We start from the raw sequence: 22,275 nt of genomic DNA on the forward strand, positions 1-22,275 counted from the left end.
GACGCTGGAGGTAAAGTACTGTGCTGTTTTCCTGGCTATTAAGGTGAAAGCATGCTACAAACAATGTAAGTTGCACAATGTGTCAAGCCTGAAAGTGGTTTTCTGAACTTCCAATGGACAAAATATGTTGGTTATTTATAATTAATCTTTACTAAATTCTGCATTCATCCTTGAGGGAGTGTTGTGCTTCTTTTATTGTATCAGCTGTTCAGTTTTTGGCTAAAAGTATTCCTTTTGTTGGTTTTAAAAAGCAACCCTTACCCTTCCCCAGATGACGATGCTATTCCTTGATTCACTGCGTAAACAATTTATGAAGTGATATCCATAAGGCATGAAATGCATGAGGGCTTATATATATATATATATACATATATATATATATATATGTATGTATATATATTTTGTATATTGAATTTGCAATTGGTATGATAGGAAGCTCAATTCACACAAACTTCAGTGGAACCAATACCTTATGGTCGTAATATCTCTGACATGATATTAAGAAGACTAGAATTTAATGTTGCAAATTGACCTGACTTAAATAACACAACACTGACTGGGAGCAGAGCAAATTATGCATTTCAGAGGTTCAGAAGACAACATATTTGTTTCATCAAATGGTCCAAAAATTACATACAAAGCCTTCAAGCAATTTTCCTCTAAATCTCTGTTTGTAAGTTATATTTGTGCTTAAACTTAAAGCAACACTAGGTAGTTTGGACTCATTACTACCCCCGGCTGGTTGAGAAGCGCAATTATCTGTTACCAGTGTCGTAAATACTGTCGCTGTATGAGCATCCCTGGGGAAAATGAATACACGTGAATTTGTTGACAGAGCCAGCGAATCACGAAATCGTCTGAAAAAACCTCAATCGAGTGCCAACAACAAGCTAGATTCAGAGATAGCAGTTGGTAGTTTGTTAGCATATAGGCTGCACAGCACATTAGCATGCTATAATTATTCTCATACCGAGTTGGTTGTAGTGATTGCACCGACTAAGTTACTTCCAAAACACAACGCTTGGGCGTGAATGTGTTTAGTAACGTCTGAAAATATAACTACGTTTTCGGGAGTTACTGAATACAATCGCAAGTTGACGTTGTGTTTGGCGTAATAACTACAACCAACTCGGTATGACAACAGTAAGTAGCATGCTAACGTTACCTCCCGATCACACTGTTCAACAATTACGTTGATTATCTGCTTGAACTAAGGAATCTGCAACTTTTCAAGACAAGACGTTCATAGTGTTTTAGTAAGTTAGTCATCGTTTACAGTCACTACATGAAAACGTGCAAGCTATCGAAACAGGTTATTACGGTTATAAACTGTGGACAAATAGAGCCCCAATGAACACCACATAACAACAAATCCACTCAAAGTAAAAGTCGGTGAGATAATAAATATGTATATATGTAATCTATGACTTACAAATCCAGTAGCATCAAGACTAGGTCGCCATCAGTTCTTTCAGCTCGCACCACCGAGTGTAAGCTGGTCCAATATTTATCCATGTCCGGCTCATGTTATATCACTTTGTTCGCCTCCTCAGACAATACTTTCTTGGCTTTTTTAGCTGGCTTGGCCATGGCGTTGGTTTACAAAAAATCCAAGTAGCTGCTGGCTAAATCCACCGATGAATAAACATGTCGTGAAGCAGGTCTTCTTTACGTCAGGTATGTACCTACCCGATCTGGGAAGATACGCAGTGTGGTTTCTGCCGGTGCGACCCCCCTCGGGCTGCAGGGGCGTCACCGTTCATCCTATTAACCGTTATTCTACCACTTAACTGAGTTTAGAAAACTTGTTTTAAGGTCGAAAAACTACCTAGTGTTGCTTTAAGGTGCTATTTGTAAGAAAAGTAAATTTTTTAGTCTCTTTCCAAACTCATCAAAAACTGATGCTTTTGGATGATGGCCGACCCATCCTACCATCCCAAAGCGTGGAAACCAAGGGCATCATAAGAGTTGAGAATGAGACTCAAAAATCAACTTTTCTTGCAAATAGCACCTTTAAGAGAACCCAAAATCATAAAACTCTAACTCTTTTTCAACAGTGATTTGTAACAGTTTAGGAGGGCACACAAAAACAGCATTATCCGGCTAATAGGGCAGTCAGATCAGAAAACAGCTTCTGTGTCTGTGTAGCCCTTGAGTGCATGGAGGATCTTATGTCATTTAATCTGGAGGATTTGTTGATATTTTCTTGTGACTTGTCATGATAAAACCTCCAGTCTGATGTGATGCTAAATGGGATTAGAGTCTGTTTAAAGATTTTATTAAAGGCCACAATTATGTTTTGTTTTGCATGGTACTAGCAGACATAGTGCCAGAAATCATGCTACAGATTTATACACTGGAAATTCTGGGATAACATAGTAATCACCCTCCAGTGTGGGCAGATCCAGACAGAGAGCTTCCCACTGTCACTTTCTCTCTCTAGCACCGCTAACAATTATGCCATGAGAAGCCTGTGCCTTGGGCATTTTTTGTATTAACTGCAGTCGAGGCAGGAAGTACAAAATCCCTACAAAACCCTTGCCCTGTGCTGGACACCTAACCCTAACCTTTTAAAATCACAGACCACCTACTGACAACATTCAATCCAGTTTAATCCAATCCTAATCCTTATATTACAAAATCCTGAGAGGTCTAACGCCAAAATACTTTAACCTTGATAAATATGCAAAACCATTATTCCAGTCTTAATGCTGACACAAAACTTTTATCCAGACTAGCTCCATATACTCACACAAAGGTATTATATAGAAACACATCATTGTACATGAAACCATGGACATGAATCACGGCTGTGACGTGACGCATGAGGATACTTACCTTAGGGCCTCAACATTCCCATTCTTATGCACACAGTTCACTTCTCTGGTCTGGTAGCCAACCTGAAGATCCCAGAACTTTCCTCCTGGGCGGTTCTGTCGGTTCCTGTTCCTCTTCTTCTTGATCAGTTCTTTCGTCTCAGGATCCCTCACCTTACCCTTCTCCCTTAACCTCTCTCGAACTTTCTCCCGCATTTTCTGTCTTTTCTCTTTGTTTTTAGCCTTTTTCTGTCGTTTTGGCCTGTCAGCCTGTCGGGATGGCCTGTCTGGTTTCCTATGTGCTTTGTCCACTTTTCTGTTGAGTCTGGATGGTTTGTCACCATCTTTGGACTGTTTACCACCCTGCTTGGGCCTTTTGTCTCCATCTTTATGCTGTTTGACACCTTCTCTGATCTGTTTGTCCCCTCCTTTGGACTGTTTGTCGCCCTCATTGGGCAGTTTGAGACCCTCTGCGGTTTGCTTGTCATCTCCTTTGGACAATTTTTCGCCCTCTCTGGGCTGTTTGTCGCCCTCTTTGGAAGGTTGATCACTTCCTGTGGATAGTTTGTCATTCTCTTGGGGTTGTTTGTCAGCTTGTCTTGCTTGCCTTGGCATCGGGACAGAGCAGGGCCCCCAGGGTCCCACCCTGAGGCTGTAGAGGCTCTCCTCTCCCTCACAGGGCCCTGGTTGGCATGTATGAAACTCAGTCAGGTTTGGGCAGGCTGCCCCGCCAAACAGTGGAGGAGCCAGAACAAAACGGATCCGGTTCTGTAAACCCATCCCACAGGATTTAGAACAAGGAGTCCACAGACTGAACACAGACACCACACAGTCCCGCGGACAAGGGATGAGACAGGCCTGCTCAAGACGTGGTCTAGGCTCAAAGTATTCACAGATTGCATCCTCCGCGGGCTCGCCATTTGCTTTCTGGACGCAGCCCACCTCCCGGGTCTGGATGCCCTCCTCTCCCCGGGTACACACAGCAGGGCGCTGCACCCCAGTACTGCGCATTGACACTGGGACACACTGGTTCCAGGCACCCAGCTGCCAGTCGTACATTTCTTTGTGCCAATCGCACACTCTGAAGCAGCTCTGCTGGTTGTCCGGTCGTTCCGTCTGGTCGCAGTTGGTGTGTAGTGTGGTCCAGCCCTCAGAGTGCGCACACCATACTGCTCTGCTCTGGCTGCCACCAGGTCCACACTCACTGCCCATACAACGACCCCATGGACCTGTAAAGATAAGACAGAGAGGTAAGGGAAAGGTCCAACTGAGACTGAAAATATAATTATTTCTGTTAGGAGAAATAATTGGTTAATGCTCATCCACTTTTCTTTAAGGATTTAATTCCAGTACAATACAAGCGTGTAGTCATTGAAGTTATAGCTCAGCTCTGAGAACATAGCAACATCACAAAGGAGTTTAAAACAAAGCAAGCAAATAAAAATGAACAGTCAAACAGTCAGACAATAAGCCTTGAGTTGAGCCAGTTTCAATTAAAAGGAAACATGAAGGCGAACAGTAAATTATAGAGGAGCAATAGAAAGCATCCTGACTGGAAACATCACAAACTGTCATGGTTCTGCATGTTCCAGGACATGAAGGCTTTACAGCTGGTGATTAAAAACCGTCCAGAACATCATTGGTACACTCACTGATTTTGGCAGTATTTTGCTGTTCTTTACAGGGTATCACAATCCTGGAGAAAGATTGTTGAGACTCATTACCAGGTCATTAAGTACTGACATTTGGGTTGGTGGCTCGCCATTGCAAAGCGACTGTATTTTATGACCTGGAAATGAGACCCAACATTCAACTATTTGTCTTACTCACTGTTACGTGCTACATAACAATTTTGGAGATGACTAAAGTCTGAAGGATTCATCCTTTGGAAACCATCTGCACAACATTCTTTGTCAATCTGTCCAATACTTGTCAAGATGTCACAATGAAAACCAAAAGTGTCAACACTTAATGTGGCTCTAGAGGGAAAGTCAAGAGCTCACCAAATTAAAGTGTAACTCCTTATAAAACCTTTTGTGGCAGCAGAGGAAGCTGCATTTAATCTGATTAATTGCCTCCAGTGATGTCACTTGGAGGCAGAGTTGCATTGTGGGGAGGGAGAAGAATGTGTGCGTTAAAGAAGGACATATCTCTGGTTCTGCTTTATCGACTTAAATAATTTGTTTTTATGCTAGAATGCAATGCTAGACCAGTGGACTGGTTTCAAACCTAAATTACCCACATCAGTTAGCCACTGAGTGACATCACTGGAGGCAATTTATCAGATTACATGCAGCTTCCTCTAGAGCCACAATAGGCTTGTACTACTTTTTTACATACGCAGTAATACTTCCCAAGACCTGTAAACATCTTTAAATTTAATGTGTAAAATTGGTGGATTTACCCTCTTGTGATCTTGTAATGTCTGTAAAATCTGAATGGCAATCTTATCAATGAATCCACTGAAAGTGGTGGATCAACCAAACCCACAGACTGCTGCTAGAGTGGCTTAAAAGTAGAAATTCATCAAAACCACAGTTGCATTGCAAATTTGCATCGAATGAAGTGACCTGCCAGACTGTCTGCATAAAACTCCCTGTGAGAGTAGCCATGAAAAATACATCTGAGCCATAGCTGTCTATCACCAGACAATACAGTAATTTATTGCAGTCAGAGTCAGAGGCTATATTAAAAAGTGCTTTATGGTTTTCACTCAATAACGTTGAGATACAGCCATGAAAATGTCAACAGAAGAATGAGCATGTTGAAATAGCTTACAGCTGCAGGCAGAGGGTCCGAATCAATACACATCAATAGAGGTAGCAAGAAACTGCCCCAGACACAATAGACAGCTACGGTCACAGATCTCACTGACTGCCATTATCCTCTTTGGCTGGAAATGAGAAAATCCACCACAGGAAGAATAGGTTTTCTGATGCACACCGCTCATTTAATGTAACATTTAATGTGGCATATACTATGTCAGTGATGAGATGGTGAGTTCAGCGATGAAAACAGCCATAAATTGATTTTCTAATTAAGAATATAGACAAAAGGCTACATGCTGCAAGGAGAAGTAGCCAACTGGACAGGGATCTTCATCCATATCCAGCTATCTAAATGGGCCAGTGTGTATAGCCATAAAGTATAAGCTTCTTGGCAGGCAGTATTGTCTCAGCTCGATGCAGGTGTTCACTATAATTTATGAACATGCCACTGAATGACATGGTTATATTAGGACCGATAGTGAGCTCAGAAGCTAAAGGAGGCTGGGTTGTACTCACACTGGCCTACATCGAAGAGCAAGGAGGCATGGAGGGCACTGTGTCAACATGGCTGAAACTCAAGGCGGGATGTTATCATACCCCACCTCCATTCTTATACTACAAACACCCATCAGCAATATCCCTACTTTACTGACGAGAGACTTCAAAAATTATGAGGGAATTCCCTATCTTTAAGATTTTTTTGCAAAATAATCATAAAACATCTAAAACTAACACATATGCTGACTAGACTAAGAGCTTAATTTAAAAATAATCTGTGTTGACCAGTCTCTGACCACTAATCTCTGCCAAATTTAGCACAAACTGTGGGTGGCATCATCAACATTTTTTTCAGGTTGCGTTTATACATGTAAGTGCGATATGAGGCGTGAACATGATTTTAAACTCCAAGTAACAAGCAGTGTTTTCAGGCATAGGAAAAGGAAGGATCAACAATAAGAGGAAAAAGAAGATGAAAGTGAAAGTCTTAGACAAAACATCAACAGTGAGGACAGAACAGGCTATAATTGGCCTGGTACCCACTCTCCACTGGTCCTATGATGTTAGCTTTATTGGTTGGTTTAACTAAAGCCCTTTGGGGCAGCATGATGCACTCAATGACCATACACAATGTGCTAAAAGACAAGGGCTACAGCTGTCTACCAGCTCAACTTACACAAAGAAATGCAAGTTGTAGTCCCTTTATGCATGTTGATCTTAAAAGTTAGGTTTGGTCAGGTGTACTGATGGCGGATCGCTATCGTGCATAATTCAGATAGTATGATGCGCATACACAGGCAGGTTCACAACATGCACACACATTTTATGAGAGAGGATGCTTTCAGTTATTTAAAACATTTCCATGAATGCATGTTTTAGCTCTCAGAATTCTTCATATGCAGTCAAAGAGAGTTGTCGTTCCACCCAAATCACACCCATGACTAATTCAGAGTCTAAATACAACCCCTTTGCGCCGTGCACCTTACTTGTGGCTAGATCATCCACGGCTTAGCAAGGAAAATGGACTTGGACATGCCCTAAACGCACTAGCAGCTATCTATGGCACTGTGCATCAGACTCAGTGCCATAGGCCGCTTAAATAGGGCCCTTTGTGTTTATGTTGTTTAAAAAGGAGCCCTTTATTTCTACAGAGGGACTGGGTCATCTTCCAAAGAGTAGGCCATGTCGCACCTTCATGTCTCTACACAACCCAGTCTCACATTAAAATGTGTAATAGCTACATTGGTCCACAGGGCAAAATGTAGTAGTTTCACAATAACGTCTCTTAAATTGTGAGATGTCTACAATTTTTGGGGGGCCTATTCTTTTCTGTTGCCTGCGTCTACGTCATGTGACCGTCAATTTTTTGGCTGCAAGAACAAAAAACATGGCTGCATTCCTTTTATTTCCAGTGAAAAATGCAATATTTTAAGATAGGTATTACATTAAAATGTGTTTTAAAGACATTTTTATCGAGAAATATGCACTTTATTTTCATAATCCTCGCTCAGTGAATGAATGTGGTCTTTAGTTTGTTAGTTTTTACGAAGATTATTTCAGGTTTCGACAGAAAATTGTGGGGCTGTTATGATATTGTTGCTATGGTGGTTGCTATAGGTGCTGCTACAGTGGAAACCACGGCTTGCACGTTGTTTGTATCGTTTTTTACTTCGTGTAGTTATATGGGCTGTTATATTATTTGTGTTCTTTTATGAAGCTGTTTGATGGTGCTCTTTCAATAAAAAAATGGCGATTTTACAGCACCCCGTAGATGACATATTTTTTCTTCTGTGGATTTCCGATGGCTAGTGTAACCCGGACATTAATCGCCATTGTTTCGCCAGTTTTAAATGTATACATTTCAAACCTTACCTTCCACTATGGGAGCGGGAATTGGACACTTGGTCAATTTATAAATATATTTATAATTTAATCAGTATACAGTAAATGTTTCGTGTCAGTCCTGTGGGCGGACCAGATGACCCGCTACCTGGAAGTGTGCTCCCTACTGTCGAGTTAAATGATATCTAAACATTTCTCAACACAAAAACACAAAAGTGTTCTCCAATCAACAATACGAATAGGTTAATGATCAAGTGTGTGTCTGTGTGTTATTGTGAAACTACTACATTTGCCCTGTGGACCAACCTTCCGTGGCCTCTCATGTTTTTTGCATTTTTTGCATTTTAAGCAGCTTATGCAACTAATTCATACACACTGGATCCTTTAATGCAATTACAGGTAACATGATTAGCTAGAGTTGAACAATCTGCTATTGTACTATAAACTCTGATATACTAGCAGTGCCCCCACTTTAAAAACTTTAAAATAAAAGCTTTAAAGAAGACACAACCCACCAAACTTTTTAAATGTCCTGCTACCTCCTGTTAATTCTGATGCCTCTACATGACACGCATAAGCAAGAAAAAGAAGAATAGAAAGAAGATTCCAACTTTTCCAGAATAGATAAGTCATACGTAATAGGAAAACAATTTTTTATTGTGGCGTGGTGAGGATAACTGGAGGGGTCTCAGCCTGATTAAAGAAACTGCTCTGTAGTCTGATGGTACTGTATGGCACTAAAAAATAAATGTACTTTGTTTTGCTTTGTCAATGGAGGCCACCTGATTCAACAAAGAGTTCCTTGTAGCAGCTTTAAATGCTGAGAGTCTTACTAGAGGCCCATGAACTGCTTTGGCATTTGGAGAAATGCAAAGCAGGGCTACTGGTGTATTTTAACTACACATATCGCACATAAATTGCCACTTCATTAACCTGCAATGACACAAAGAGCTAATGGGCAGTAAGTTCATCTAAATTTTTATAAAATTATGCTTGTGGATTCCAAAATTCTTCAGTTCAGAGTTTCACACAAAAATCTAATTTTCTTCTATCTAGGTTTTAATTTTATTTGAATTATTAGTTCAGTAGATAGATGCAAATCAATGGAGCGAAAAATAGAGCGAATCAATTTAAAAACCTTTGAAGCAAGTAAACAATATCTTTACAGTTGCCACACACATAAGTCGACATAATAGCCGTCAGGCCACAGACGGAGGGCTAAAGCTGCTTTTCAGCAGGCCTGTGGCCTCTGTAGCTTGCCAGCACAAGAAAATTGAGACCTGTGTGAAATGATTTCATTCCTCAATTACAGGATGGCTCTTTTTGGACACACCCTACGCTGCTGCCCCTGAGACTTCCAAATCCCCCTCCCACTTTTCACATGGTGCCAAACAGGAGATTGGCAATGGCATTTACAGGGATAATGGAAACCAGTGTGAGATGTGCAGCCCACCAGTGTCTTTTGGATGCAAAGGCGAGAGAAATGAGAGCAGCAGCGGGCTGTCAATCTGTATTCATATGCTGAACACATGTCTATGATAAAGAGACTGTAAAAGGTTAGGGATTTACCATTAACTACTGGATGGCCTCATATGGAGCCATTTTCCATTACACAGTGAAATAAAGAATTCTTATTCCAGCTGTAAATCCAATAACAGGCCTACTGCAAAAATAAACAGCAAACAAATGATTGAATTTTCTTGTACCAGAGACAAGGTACATTTGTTTCATTTAGAAACAATGCTCTGAGAGTCCCTGACCCACTGAACAGCTTTTGGATCACACATGTACTGCATCATTGAGTTACTGTAGTGTGAAGCAAAGTGCATTTTCCTGAAAATGTGAAAACTTAAACATCAATAGGTTTTCACTTTTGATTTGAAAAAAAAAATCATTTAATTAATTTCCACAAATCAAGTTCATTCTTGACCAAGAAAGCATTTTTTACACATAACAATCCTAACTCAAGGTGCACTTACTAGTTTATAGCAGAGGTGGGACAAAGTAATTCACAACAACACGTAAGTCTCAAGTCTTTGCTCTCAAGTCCCAAGTCAAGACAAGTAAGTCCTGATTCAAGTCATACAAGTCATTAGCACTCTCCTAATCTATTAAATTTACAAAATCATCATTTTTGCACAATGATGCCAGGTAGACTTAGACTTTCTTTATTTGTCATTCAAATTACACCTTACAGTGCAGATCATTTTGTTGCAGTTGGCTCATATAGCACAGGATAAAGACAGCAGCAAGTATTTACATAAAATAAATAAATAAAGAGTGTAAACATAAATAATATATAAAATATAAAAATGTATTGCACAATGTGTATTATTTATATTGCACAATCAGGTGAAGCAGTCCTGAGTGGGTGTGTGAGGGAGGATGGAGGGATTTTTCTTGGCTTGTGGGAAGAAGCTGTTATAGAACCTGGCTGTTCTGCTTCGAAGGCTGCAGAACCTCTTTCCAGAGTCCAGCAGCGAGAACAGTCCATGGTGGGGATGGGAGGTGTCACTCCTGATGTTATGAGCCCTGGTCTGCCAGCGTTTTCTTTGTGATTAATTAATCGCGATCGCACGTATCAATGTTTGCTGTAAGAACTCAAAAACATTTCAGTGCAATTGTATTTTGTTAGATAATTGATCAATGAATAAATGAACAGTCTAAACTTTAAAAGGAGATGATATTTCAGCTTGGTACAAAAATCCCTTAAGTTGCACAAAAGAGTGCTCTTGTCAACAATTCCATCTAAATGTTCTCTGAAGCCCCACTCCAGTGTGTTTTGGTATTTTTATGATCTTTCTTGACCAATAACTTAATTTTGTGCTTAAACTAAAAAAAAAAAAAAATTAAGCTGTCACTAAAACGGAATGGACTACAGTAGAATCTGGGACTTTCAGGTTCTCCACCAAACTTGGCTTCTGGTGTTATAGTAAAGGCTGATTTATCGTTGCAAGTAGGCTGTACACAGAGCCGACGCCATAACCTACGCAAGTGGCCTATGCCGTAATGAGCTTTTTTACATGTGCACAGGTCTGTCTGCGTTGCTGGCAGTGGTGAGCGGATTGCCAGCCATACTTTCCCCTTTAAACACACAGACTCACAGATGAGTCTGTGAGCAAGAGGCGGGGGACTTGCCGAGTGTCTGCAGGGTCCTAGCCAGCCTGTGGTGCCAGTATGTGCATTACAGAGATCTTCTTCCGGGCAGCTTTCACAACATTAGAACTGCCAAGCCCTACAGGCTCAAGGGAAAGCAATCTGTTACTGATACCACTGCAGACTTAGCTAGCTAACTCACTTATCATCTCTCTCCTGCCCCTGGACTATTCTTCACCGTTGTTTCAGCCACTCTCGTGCATTCATTATGACTTTTGTAGATGCAGATGCAGACTTTTGTTTGTGCAGGTGCACCTCTCTTGCACCCTCATATTGTTGATTTCATCATCATTGTTTCTTTCCTTCTTTTATTGTTCATCACCACCCAGCCACAGTCCATACACCCTGCTGCCACCTGGCAAGTATCCACTGCCGTAACACCAGACTAAAGAGCAGCTTCTTCCCTCAGGCTGTGAGACTCCTGAACTCATCCTCATAAAACAAGAGATGATGATGCATCTCAGTGTCACAGGTCTTGACTGGCCATAAGGTGCTAAATTATTTAGTTGCAATTTTGTTAAATTTGCCAAATTTGCATAAAACCTGGAAGAAATATGGATTTCACCAAGTCAAGATGCTGCCTTTCTCCTGTCTCTGGCTCTATACATATGTACGCTAGCATAGTATAGTAATTTTGCTATTTTACAACCAGGTGAAACTTCATCACAAAAACATTAAAGGAAGTGAATACATTTAACCCACTTCTACTGTTTCAATGTGTCACTAAGGATGTGAAACAAGAACCCGAGTGAAAGCTGAACCCTGTTTCAACTTTATCGACATTGCCTCACTAAAATAGGTTATACTTCATCACTTTGTCGGCTCCCATCTTTTTCCAATCCTTCCTGTTTGTTTCAGGGCGAATTGTTTTCAGGTTTTGACTCTGGCTGAGTGCCTCTGGTCTTTGCTCTGCAGACGGCATGATCAAAGGGGGAGCTGGTGTGGAATGGCAGGACAGAGGTCTGTGTTTGCAGGGTCACTAAAGACCCCCTACTGGCCAAATGGAATGTACAGCAAGAAAACAGATCCGTCTCTACATGATTGCACACTATCAGCCTTCCAAACACAGTACAACAATATGGCTGGATTTGGTCGATTTGTAAAACCAGACCTCACCGAGGAGGGCTTTATGAAGCATATCAGTATATCCACAAAAGCAGTGAACACTAAGCCAAAGACAATACTTGGCATTAAAACAATATTTAGATTGTAACCTGAGAGCATGGGGGGAATAATAACACAGCTAGAACTTGCTCGGGTAATTAGATAAAGGTATGTAGAAGCACCAGTGGCTCAAACAAACCAGCTTTCATGCATTGTCCATTAGGTTTGACAGAATAATGGAGCCATCCCTTTCAGGAAGGGACATTACACGGCTCATTTGGGGTGTTGCGCTACATGGAAAACAGCTTCACTACAGCAATACAGAGCAGGCCATGCTGCTTGTAAAATGCAGCGTTTGGCTCTGGGTATTGTAACACAGACCTGAAGCAAAACATGAACAGATGGTATCGACTTGTATTCTGTCTTGTTTTTGTTGCCTGGGTTAGAATCTCAAGAAGGACATAATACTGTATGTGCATCAGCCATCTTTTCTTTGTATTTGTGAAATTCTTATTGACACATCCATATGGATTGAATCCATTTTGGATCTGCTGATGTCAAGTATGATGTTTATTTGTGTTCATGTTCGTTCATGCACAAAAGATCCAAATGGGTTTTAAGTGTTCAGTTCAATTTCAAAAGGTCATGATGGGAACACCTCCATTACATCAGTTATTTGTTTCAACTTTTTAGTAAAACATTGTATGGCTGTGGCTCAGGAGGTAGAGCGGTCATCCACTAATCGGGGGTCTGGTTTGATCCTCAGCCAATGCAGTCTAATTGTCCTTTGGCAAGATACTGAACCCCAAATTGCGAATTGTTGTTGAAGAAACGAAAACTGAGATGTAAACAAGATCAGGACAAGCGACGGCATAAAACAAGAATAAACGGTGGAGTTGCTTTTTCCAGATGGAAATCTCTGATGAAAGAGAAATGTTTGCAGACTGTCACAGAGGTTGCCTGCTTTCTGCTGGACAGGTCAGAGTATCGTTAAAGATTTACAGCTGACCGTAATATATATTTCTCCCTGCTGCTAATGGTACAAAACCTAGATAATGTACAATGTTATTAGCAGTACATTAGTCTCAATGAAAAGAAATGCCGCCACGTATAACATTAAATATTAGCTCACCATAGCCTCAGTTTGTGCCTCTCAGAGAGCTGGTGGTAAAGTAGCATTTGCACATTTATTCCTTCTGTTGCAGTAAGACAACATATGGAGCAATAACTAACTAAGATATTTAGGGCTCGGAGTGTGCCAAAGACAGTCAAAGTAATGACTTAGTTTTACAGATAAACTGAGGAGAAGTCCACTTATCGCTGAGTTAATAAATTCTGTGAATGTTTTTCAGTGCTCCATAATTTCTTTGTATGATCATATATATATATTTTTAATTATTTTTTTTGTTATAACCTATAGTTTTATAGACTAAATAACTAAATACTATCCTCACCTCATCACTTGAATAAGTAGAAATACTCGACACTGTTGTGGACGTGTCCATATTTAGAAAAAGTATTTCTTGTCCGTGAGGGCCACCGTCACTTCTGGAGCTTCTCCGACGTCTTCAGAAAGGGAGGGGTGGGCGAGGGAGTATTGCAAACTAGAACCTCACCGCTAAATGCCACTAAATACTCCATATATTACACACTGTACTTTAAAAGGCCTGCATTTCTGATGCAAAAGTATATTTAAATAAAGATCTTAAATGTTTGCATGGCCAAAAACCAACAATCTATCATGTAAGGTATGCTTTCACATTTACAAGATAGCATTGTGGCACATAAGAATTTTAGTCAGTCAGTAAGTCCACCACTTTGGTTCTGACCAAAATTAACTATTGGATGGATTGCCATGAAAGTTTGAAAAGATATCGGCTCCAAGATGATTACTCTTGATGTTGACCTTTCAGTTAGCACTCAATTTTGGATGGGCCGAAGTGATCTGTTTTTTACTCAGGTTTGTCAGATGTGACTAGGATTCGCCCCCTTCAAGTCACTGTCTACAGTAGTAGATGCACATTTGGCCGCAATCACAGCAGTCTGCCTGCATAGATCTCAATCAGGCTTGCACATCTGGACACTGTAATTTTACTCTATTCCTTTTTGCAAAACTGCTCAGGTTGCATGGGCATCAGGCGTGAACAGACCTTTTCAAGTCAAGCCACAAATTCTCTATTGGTTTGAAGTCTGGGCTTTGACTCAGCAACTCCAGGATTTTCACATTGTTGTCTTTAAATCATTTCTGTGTAGTTTTTGCTGTATGCTTCAGGCCATTGTCTTGCTGGAAAATAAATGTTCTCCCAAGTCGTAGTTCCCTTGCAGACTGAATCAGGTTGTCCTCCAAGATTTCCCTATATTTTACTGCATTCATTTTACCCCCTACCTTTACAAGCCTTCCAGGACCTGCTGCTGAGAAGCATCCCCACAGCATGATGCTGCCACCACCATGTGGACTGGTGGGGTTAGGGTCTGGTGTCTGATGGCCAAAAAACTCCATTTTGGTCCATCAGACCAAAGAACTTTCTTCCAGTTGACCTTGGAGTCTCCCACATGCCAGTGGCTTTCTTTTTGAAAATCTCCCATTCAATTTTGACTGGTGAAGAACTGGGGCAACAGTTGTTGTATGCAGTGTCTCTCCAATCTTAACTGCTGAAGCTTTTAACTCCTTCAGAGTACTCATAGGTGTCTTGGTGGCCTCCCTCACTAGTCTCCTTCTTGCACAGTCACTCAGTTTGTGAGGACGGCCTGCTCAAGGCAGATTTAAACATGTACCATATTCCTTCCATTTCTTAATCATGGATTTAACTGAATAACCTCAAGTGTTCTTTTGTTCTTCATTGTGTAAATGTAGCCAGGAATATTGATTAACCAGTGACCGGACCTTCAGACACAGGTTTCTTTATACTACAATAACTTGAGACACATTCACTGCAATAAGGTGATCTCCATTTTAATAATTGTGAGACTACTAGCACCATTGGCTGGACCTCTGTTGAATCACTTTAAAGGTGGTTAATATTTATGCAATAACTTTTTTTGTACATTATATGTTTTTTATTAATTGACAATACTTTGTAGAAATCTGCTTTCACTTTGACATTACAGTTTTTTTTTTGTAATTTTTCTGTCAAAAAAGCTAAATTATATTCAGAAGATACTTTTATACTTTACACTTTTTATAGGCACTGTAAATTATTCCATGTAACAGCTCTTTCAGTCTCAAATCCATTTTTTTTGGCTTACTCTGACCTTTAAGAATGTCAATGACATAACACTTTCACAGGGATATGTGAAAAAGCAAAGGAGTGTTATATCAACTTGAAATGTGCAGAGAATTAACTATACTACACAAACAAGACATTAACAATCTAAATCACAAGAAAACATCCACGTGAAGACGATTTCAAGCTGTGTAAAAATCTATTAGTTATGCAATCAAGAAAAGGAAGACAAGCGGTCTTGGTGTAGACCCAGGAGAAATTAACTGAATCCCTTACTGCTGCAATGTTCTATAGGATTGAAACAATAATCTAATTAGATAGATGGTGTTTAGGTCCCCATGAACAAAAGATTTCTAGGGGGTTTCTGTAAACGAGTAATGGCCAAATCATTCTGCTACTAACACAAACACTTAATAGCAGCTACAGAAATACAGTTGTACTGCACTACTGCTGTAGTGTCACAAACAAAGGTCACAAATTTGTCATATGTATTAATTGGGCATTGACCTAATAAATACATATGTCACAAAATGTTTACAACTGATATATTTATTTTCTTTGTCAATGTAGTAATTTTTAATTAATTGATTGAAACAAAAACATAAAACTACAGTGGCATTGAGCGCATACCTCCGCGAAGACCCAACAGTCCCCTTTAATTCAGTCAAGCCTCACCCAATATCAAACTTGATAGCCATGTATCACTCTAAATTTTAAACCATAATTTAAGCTCACCAGATCTCTAACAACCAACCACTAGGACAGCAAAACAATGCAGATGGAATCATAATCTACAACTGTGTTGTGGAAGATAATAGATTTTTATTGGGATTACTCCCTGAGAGATTAACAAAAATGTTGGTAAACACCCCATCTTGCAATGTTAAAGAAAGGGAGAATGAATTCATGGATTCGTCTATCCGGATTGGCACCAAAAGTTAGTCTATTCTGGGCCAAGACCCATCCTCCATCCAAGTTTTGTGGAAACCCATTTAGTAGTTTTTGTGTAATCCTGCTGACAAACCAACTAACTGTAAACATACCCATCTTGGCGGAGGTAATGAAGCAGTCTATTTACTGATTACGTTGTGGTGTGTCTAAAGGGGTTTTCACAAGGAAATCATGGTGACACAGCTGCCTAAGCTGCCTTAGCCCTGATTTTTACATAGTGATGACACAAACCAGGAGAACATCCACCACATTTTCTTTAACTTTGGACCCTGAAAAAATGCTTGGCAGATAAACACAAGTATGTTAAGTATAAAAACAGATAAAAATGCCATAAAAGTCTAAATACTCCAAGAAAAAAAAATGATTCAAGAAATTTCACACTTAACAACACATAACCAAACTACTTATAGATGAGTTTTTAAAACTTTTTCAGACTTGGAGGTTTCTATTAATTGTACCAGTGCCATACAGACACCATCGTTTTTATAACTGGAGGTTTGTTTACAATGAATTATTGAGTTTTCTGGTATGCTGACTGATCCTAGAAGAGGAGCAGAGGGCAGCGAGTTGTCTGCTCACTGTGACCCATCGGTGTGGCACCTATACAGTCATCAAAAAGCAAACACAAACAGACAAGTCTATTTCATGCCACTGCACTACTTAAGTCAAAACAGACGCTGGTTATCTGACTGAATATGCCAGAGTGACTGAGGACAGATGAGAATACATTTATCTTGAGTGTTTTTGATTATTACACACTGCTAACCCAACAGCACTCCGAGCCATACAAGAGAACACACATATACCACTGTTAGGAATACTAATTGATATTCATTCAGCAAGAATTCAAATATACTACTACATGAGGGCATTTTTAAAGAATTTACTGAGCTGGTGTCGTCTGCAGAGAACCGGTCTCTCGATGTCAAGTTAACCTTGCAGATGCTACTGCTACATTATCGTTCATGAAACACAAACAAGCTGGAAACAGGCACAAAATGCTCTCTACCACTGCATGTTTCAACCAGTACTGATACACAGTAGACTGCCGCCTCTCAATATTTTGCATTGCACTGCAAAATTTGTTTCTTGCCAAACTTGGACAGTCAGCATAATAGCAATAACATGTATATAATACTATAATAATCATATACATAAACCTTGTTGTGTCCCTCAGCTAAACCTCCAGCTGCCCATCTTTAACCCTGCTTCATGCACCAGTCCTGCTGCCTTGTCGCCAACCATTCTGCCCCAGTGTCCAGCTGCTAGTCTTTGGTGCTGTTCCTGATGTCCAGCCTCCTGAGGGCTCCAGCCTCCACTGCCAGCCTCCAGCCTGGCCTTGCAGCCAATGTCCTGCTTGGTGTCCAGAGGATTTCCACCTTCAATACTTCTTCCTGGTCATCGCCCAGGCTTGCTCTGTCCCTCATCCTGAACTCTTAGTTGCCCCATCCTCAGACCTGCTTTGCCCACACTGACATCCACACCGCCCCCAGTTTGAGTAACTCTTCTGATTTTACGTTTTGAGGAATTACATGAGGTCTTTGAACGCCATAAACCAATAAGACGAATAAGTCTAAAGGCAACAGTCATGATCACAGGTTAAGAGAAGCAATCCGGAAGGCAGATTGATTACAGAGGAAGGTCTAATGGAGAATGTCCCCAGATTCCCTTTTAAAAATCATTCAATTTTGTGAGATGTTGAGGAGAACCTTAATAAACATTGTGAAACTATGACAAATCTTGTCATCACATGTTGATGCCAGGTGTGAACTGACAGACTTAGAGCTGTCCACCTGTGATCAGATCACTTAGGACGGATCTTAATACCAGGTCTGAAAAGATCTTTATTCTCTAATAGGACAATGAGGGACTATATAAAAGCTCTTCTACAACTTGTGCCAATCTGGTTTTAAAAGCACCCCACTGATACCAAGCCAACACTGTTTGCTGCAAGAGCTCCTTCCACCACCCCCATCTCCTTGTTATTTGTCAGGCTTTTATTGATGCATTGACGAATATTTCACATCTTTCTGTTAATAAAGGGGTGATCAGTTCTAAAAGCAGAATCCTCATTTACTCCCACAATGGACACAGTCTAACTGTCTAACCATTTGCAATGAATAGTCAATGGCCCTTGGGTGTTACAGAGGGTTGGTATAGTAACATGCTGCTGATCATATGTCCACAGGGTGGTTTTTAAGGTTAGATTAAGCCATGCAGCCGCAAACACAGCTATATAGTGGTAAGTACATGTAAAAACACCTCATTACAGGCTCCAACTATCACTCTAACCCCACTTTCAGGCTTGTGCACCATTAACACACCAACTGACCATGCCTGCTGTGACAGTTTGAGCTCCACTGAATACAATCACTTCCTGTTTGTTTCCCCTAATGGTAGCAACTGCTATCTCACCCGACATTCAACCTCTTCTCCTCCCCTACACCACCACCCTAGAAACCACCAGTCCCCCAGATGTTAGAATTTCTCGTTTGTTGTTTACTTCAGTGAGCGTCGACTGTGCGACTGAGGCGGGCAGGAATTGTTTGTTCTCATCACAGTGTTAACAGAAAAAACAGGTGCTGTGACCAAGAGAATGTTGTGATTAGAAAGCCCCCATTAGGTTTGAAACCCTATCAGGTGTTCCTCTTCAGAAATTAAATTACCCTTCATTCTTTTCATCTGCTGCTTTAACTGGCGGTTGCAGAAATAAATGATGAGAGGCAACACCAAACTGAAATATAATTTAGCCTCCCTGCAGCAGGAATCTAAGAAATAATAATAGCTGCTGATAAAAAAATGTCCTGAAGGTGAACGCAGGCTGATCTCCCCTCCCAAGTGTGACATTTTTTTAGGTATATTTTGGCCAAAAAAAGGGAAAAGGGTGTTGTGGTGCTGATAGATGATCCCCAAGCAGAGAAGAAATATGAAGAACCATCATGCTTTGAGTGGTCCCTGACCTTATCAAGACACCTGAGTGCCGGCTGTGCTGAGGTTGATCTGAAAAGAAATAGTGGCCTCGGGGGAAGAGAGGGAGGTGGATGAGGATGCATGTAGCGAGTGTCTGGAGTGGGAGTGGATGAATGGCATCGGAGAGGAGACAGCAGGGTGACTTTTTCGGGAAATCTGCCCTTTAGATGAAAAGGCATTAGTCAACCAGGACCAGGGAGTGGAGAGGCTAACATGATTGGATTTGGTTTGGAAACATGGTGAAGTACAGTCCCTGAGGATGAGGGAGAAAGGATGGGGTGTGGTGAAGAAAACAATGGACAGAAGAACAGAGCCAGGGGGTGTTTGTGTGGGTGAAGCTTGGTGGCTGAGGCTGTTGTCACCAGCTTTGCAGTCAGGACTGGCACTAATCCACTTGTCCTGATCTGATTATGAAACTCTGCTTGGCCACATTGGAAATGCCAACAGTGGTTTCAGTCCATGCCCTGCTCTTTCCTACCCATCAATCTGCATGCAAAAAGCCCTTCCCCCAATGCATTGCCACAGTGCAGCTCAGTATAAAATGGAGGTCAAATAAGATGTAATCAAACCCACAGTAAGGGTTTTGAGGCAATTCTGGCTTAGAGGGGCACAGTCTCAATTGAAAACCACAACTCTATCGCCAGACAAGAACAGGTGATGTCTGGTAATTCTGATTCGAAAACGCCATATTATGTTGAATACTACTTTGTTTGTTTGTTTTAATCTTTTCTCCTTTTTAACAGTATTTGTGCTTGGCAACTACAAGGAGATCATGCTAAAATACTTAGTTAGGGTCAGAGTTAGTTAAACAAAAAGAGACCCAAGGGCCATCAGTTCATGGAAATGATTCTGACTCGCTACATTAAGCATATACCACTTATTTGAGTAAAAAGTTTGATCTCAAACTTTAATAAACATATATTTTAACTTTATTTGACTATAACTCCACTTGGAGGAAAAAGTCAAAGTCAGCACAACTGAAATGTTCTTCAAAATTAGTACTGATCTGAACATTGTGGTTAACATTTGGTTTTACATTTTCAGTTTGGAAGAACTAGATTGTCATCATGTGCAGTGGCAACCATAGTTGAACAAACCAACATAATCTCAAGCTGAAAAATCAAGCTGGATCTCTAGGAAGTGCAAAGGAATGGGGGAAATCATCCTCTCAGAAACCTTCCACACATCTTGTTTTAATGTGCATAAACTATTCATGAGTTTAACAAATATGAATCACTGGAGGCCAAGAGTTTCTAAAGAGCTGTACATTTCATACACCGTCAAATTACAAGAACACATCATGAGGAACACAACTCAATCTTTTCATTTATTTAAAGGTTCACAATAGCTGCCAGGTGAATGAAAACTGCAGTGTAACCATTTTTAATCACCATTTACCTGTTATGGATGCCATCGGCATGCTTAGCTAATTAGCATAGCTGAGATTCCTGTTGAGAGCAATTAAAATAAAATCCCAGGCTAAAGCGTGTGTGGGCGTTTTTTTTTTCTGCAGACTTTTTCCATTTCTTTAGCAACCATCATATAATGTTCTCTGAGAGTCAGTAGTGAGGGCAAGGTTATTAAATTATTAATATCAGGGTTCAGTGAATGGAGAACGGTGGCTCATTTGAACTTAATAAAAGCTTAAGGCCCATATTGATCACATATATTGGCATATTATGAAATCAGTGGATTATTAAATCTAGCGGTCAAGCAGGTGAAATGATAAGGAAAGAATTTAAAGGTATATGAGACCAGGTACAGGGTAGTCACAGACATTTGCAGTATAAAAAGAGACCTTCTGCAGACTGGTGGGAAACAAAGGGTGGCAGTAATGAAGGCAGTGGGGGGGTTAGGAGGGATGGAAGGGGTAAGCAGATTGCTTAAATGTCGCTGGGAGTGAGCTGAGATGAGACAAAGGATAGAAGGAGAGCAGATGTAACGAGTAGATCGGTGTGAGCTTACTAAGAGACACAGTAACTTGTAAAAATGTCAAAATTCCTTTTACAAAAATGGCCATATGTGATTGTTTAAATACCTTGTAGGACATTCTGATAGATATTGAGAGAGAAAGAAAGAAAGAAAGAAAGAAAGAAAGAATGTCTTTATGGAATAAGAATACATGAGAGTGGTGTCATATTTGGTAGCAAATCAAGCAAATCGTCACATAAATGTAGAACTTAAAGACAAAGGAATAGTTCAACATGCAAAAAAATGTGCTTATTTGCTTTCTTTATGAGAGTGAGATTGATTAATTCTGTGTCTCATGATATTCATGTCTGTGTCTTAAGAATAGAAGTCAGGATGTATTTTGCCTGGGTTAGCATAAGGTGCAGAGACTGGGTGCAGAGAGAAAAAGCTAGCTTGGCTTTCAAAAACGTGACTCAAAATATATCACATCCATACAGTTACGTAACTGCAGTTAAATGCATTTATGTACATTATATAGCATGTACATTTGTTACTAAAGTTGCATAAGCCCTCATCAGCCCTCGCGTGCTGAAGGCCTGTGCCAGCCAGCTCTGTGGAGTTCTCCAGCACCTTTTCAACCTGAGCCTCCACCTTCAGAGAGTGCCAGTGCTTTGGAAAACATCCTGCCTCGTCCCAGTGCCCAAAAAAGGATGTCCTGTGGCACTGGATGACTACAGGCCGATTGCACTGACCTCTCACATCATGAAGGTCATGGAGAGGCAGAGGCTGATTCCCTAGTGTGCCCATCACAGGACCCCCTGCAGTTTGCATATCAGCCCCATGTTGAAGTCGATGCTGCAATCATCTACCTGCTACAGGAAGCCTACTCCTCCCTGGATAGACCCAACACCACTGTCCGCGTCATGTTCTTCGACTTCTCCAGCACCTTCAACACCATCCAGCCCAGGCTGCTGAAGGCCAAACTGGAGAACATGCAGGCGGATCCTCCCCTCGTCACATGAGTTGATGACTATC

General features: G+C 40.7%; 1 protein-coding gene across 1 annotated transcript in view; it reads right to left on the reverse strand.

The window, feature by feature from the left end:
• thsd7aa (thrombospondin, type I, domain containing 7Aa) overlaps positions 1-22,275 on the reverse strand; it is a 189,141-nt gene that overhangs the window by 116,555 nt on the left and 50,311 nt on the right. Inside the window, exon 2 of the mRNA XM_084379897.1 lies at positions 2,839-4,045. Within this exon, the coding sequence (XP_084236023.1) occupies positions 2,839-4,045 (1,207 nt within the window). The remainder of the gene's footprint in view (positions 1-2,838; positions 4,046-22,275) is intronic.

This window comes from Pagrus pagrus, assembly GCF_965226575.1.
Source record: "Pagrus pagrus genome assembly, chromosome: 17".
Classification (NCBI taxonomy): Eukaryota; Metazoa; Chordata; class Actinopteri; order Spariformes; family Sparidae; genus Pagrus; species Pagrus pagrus.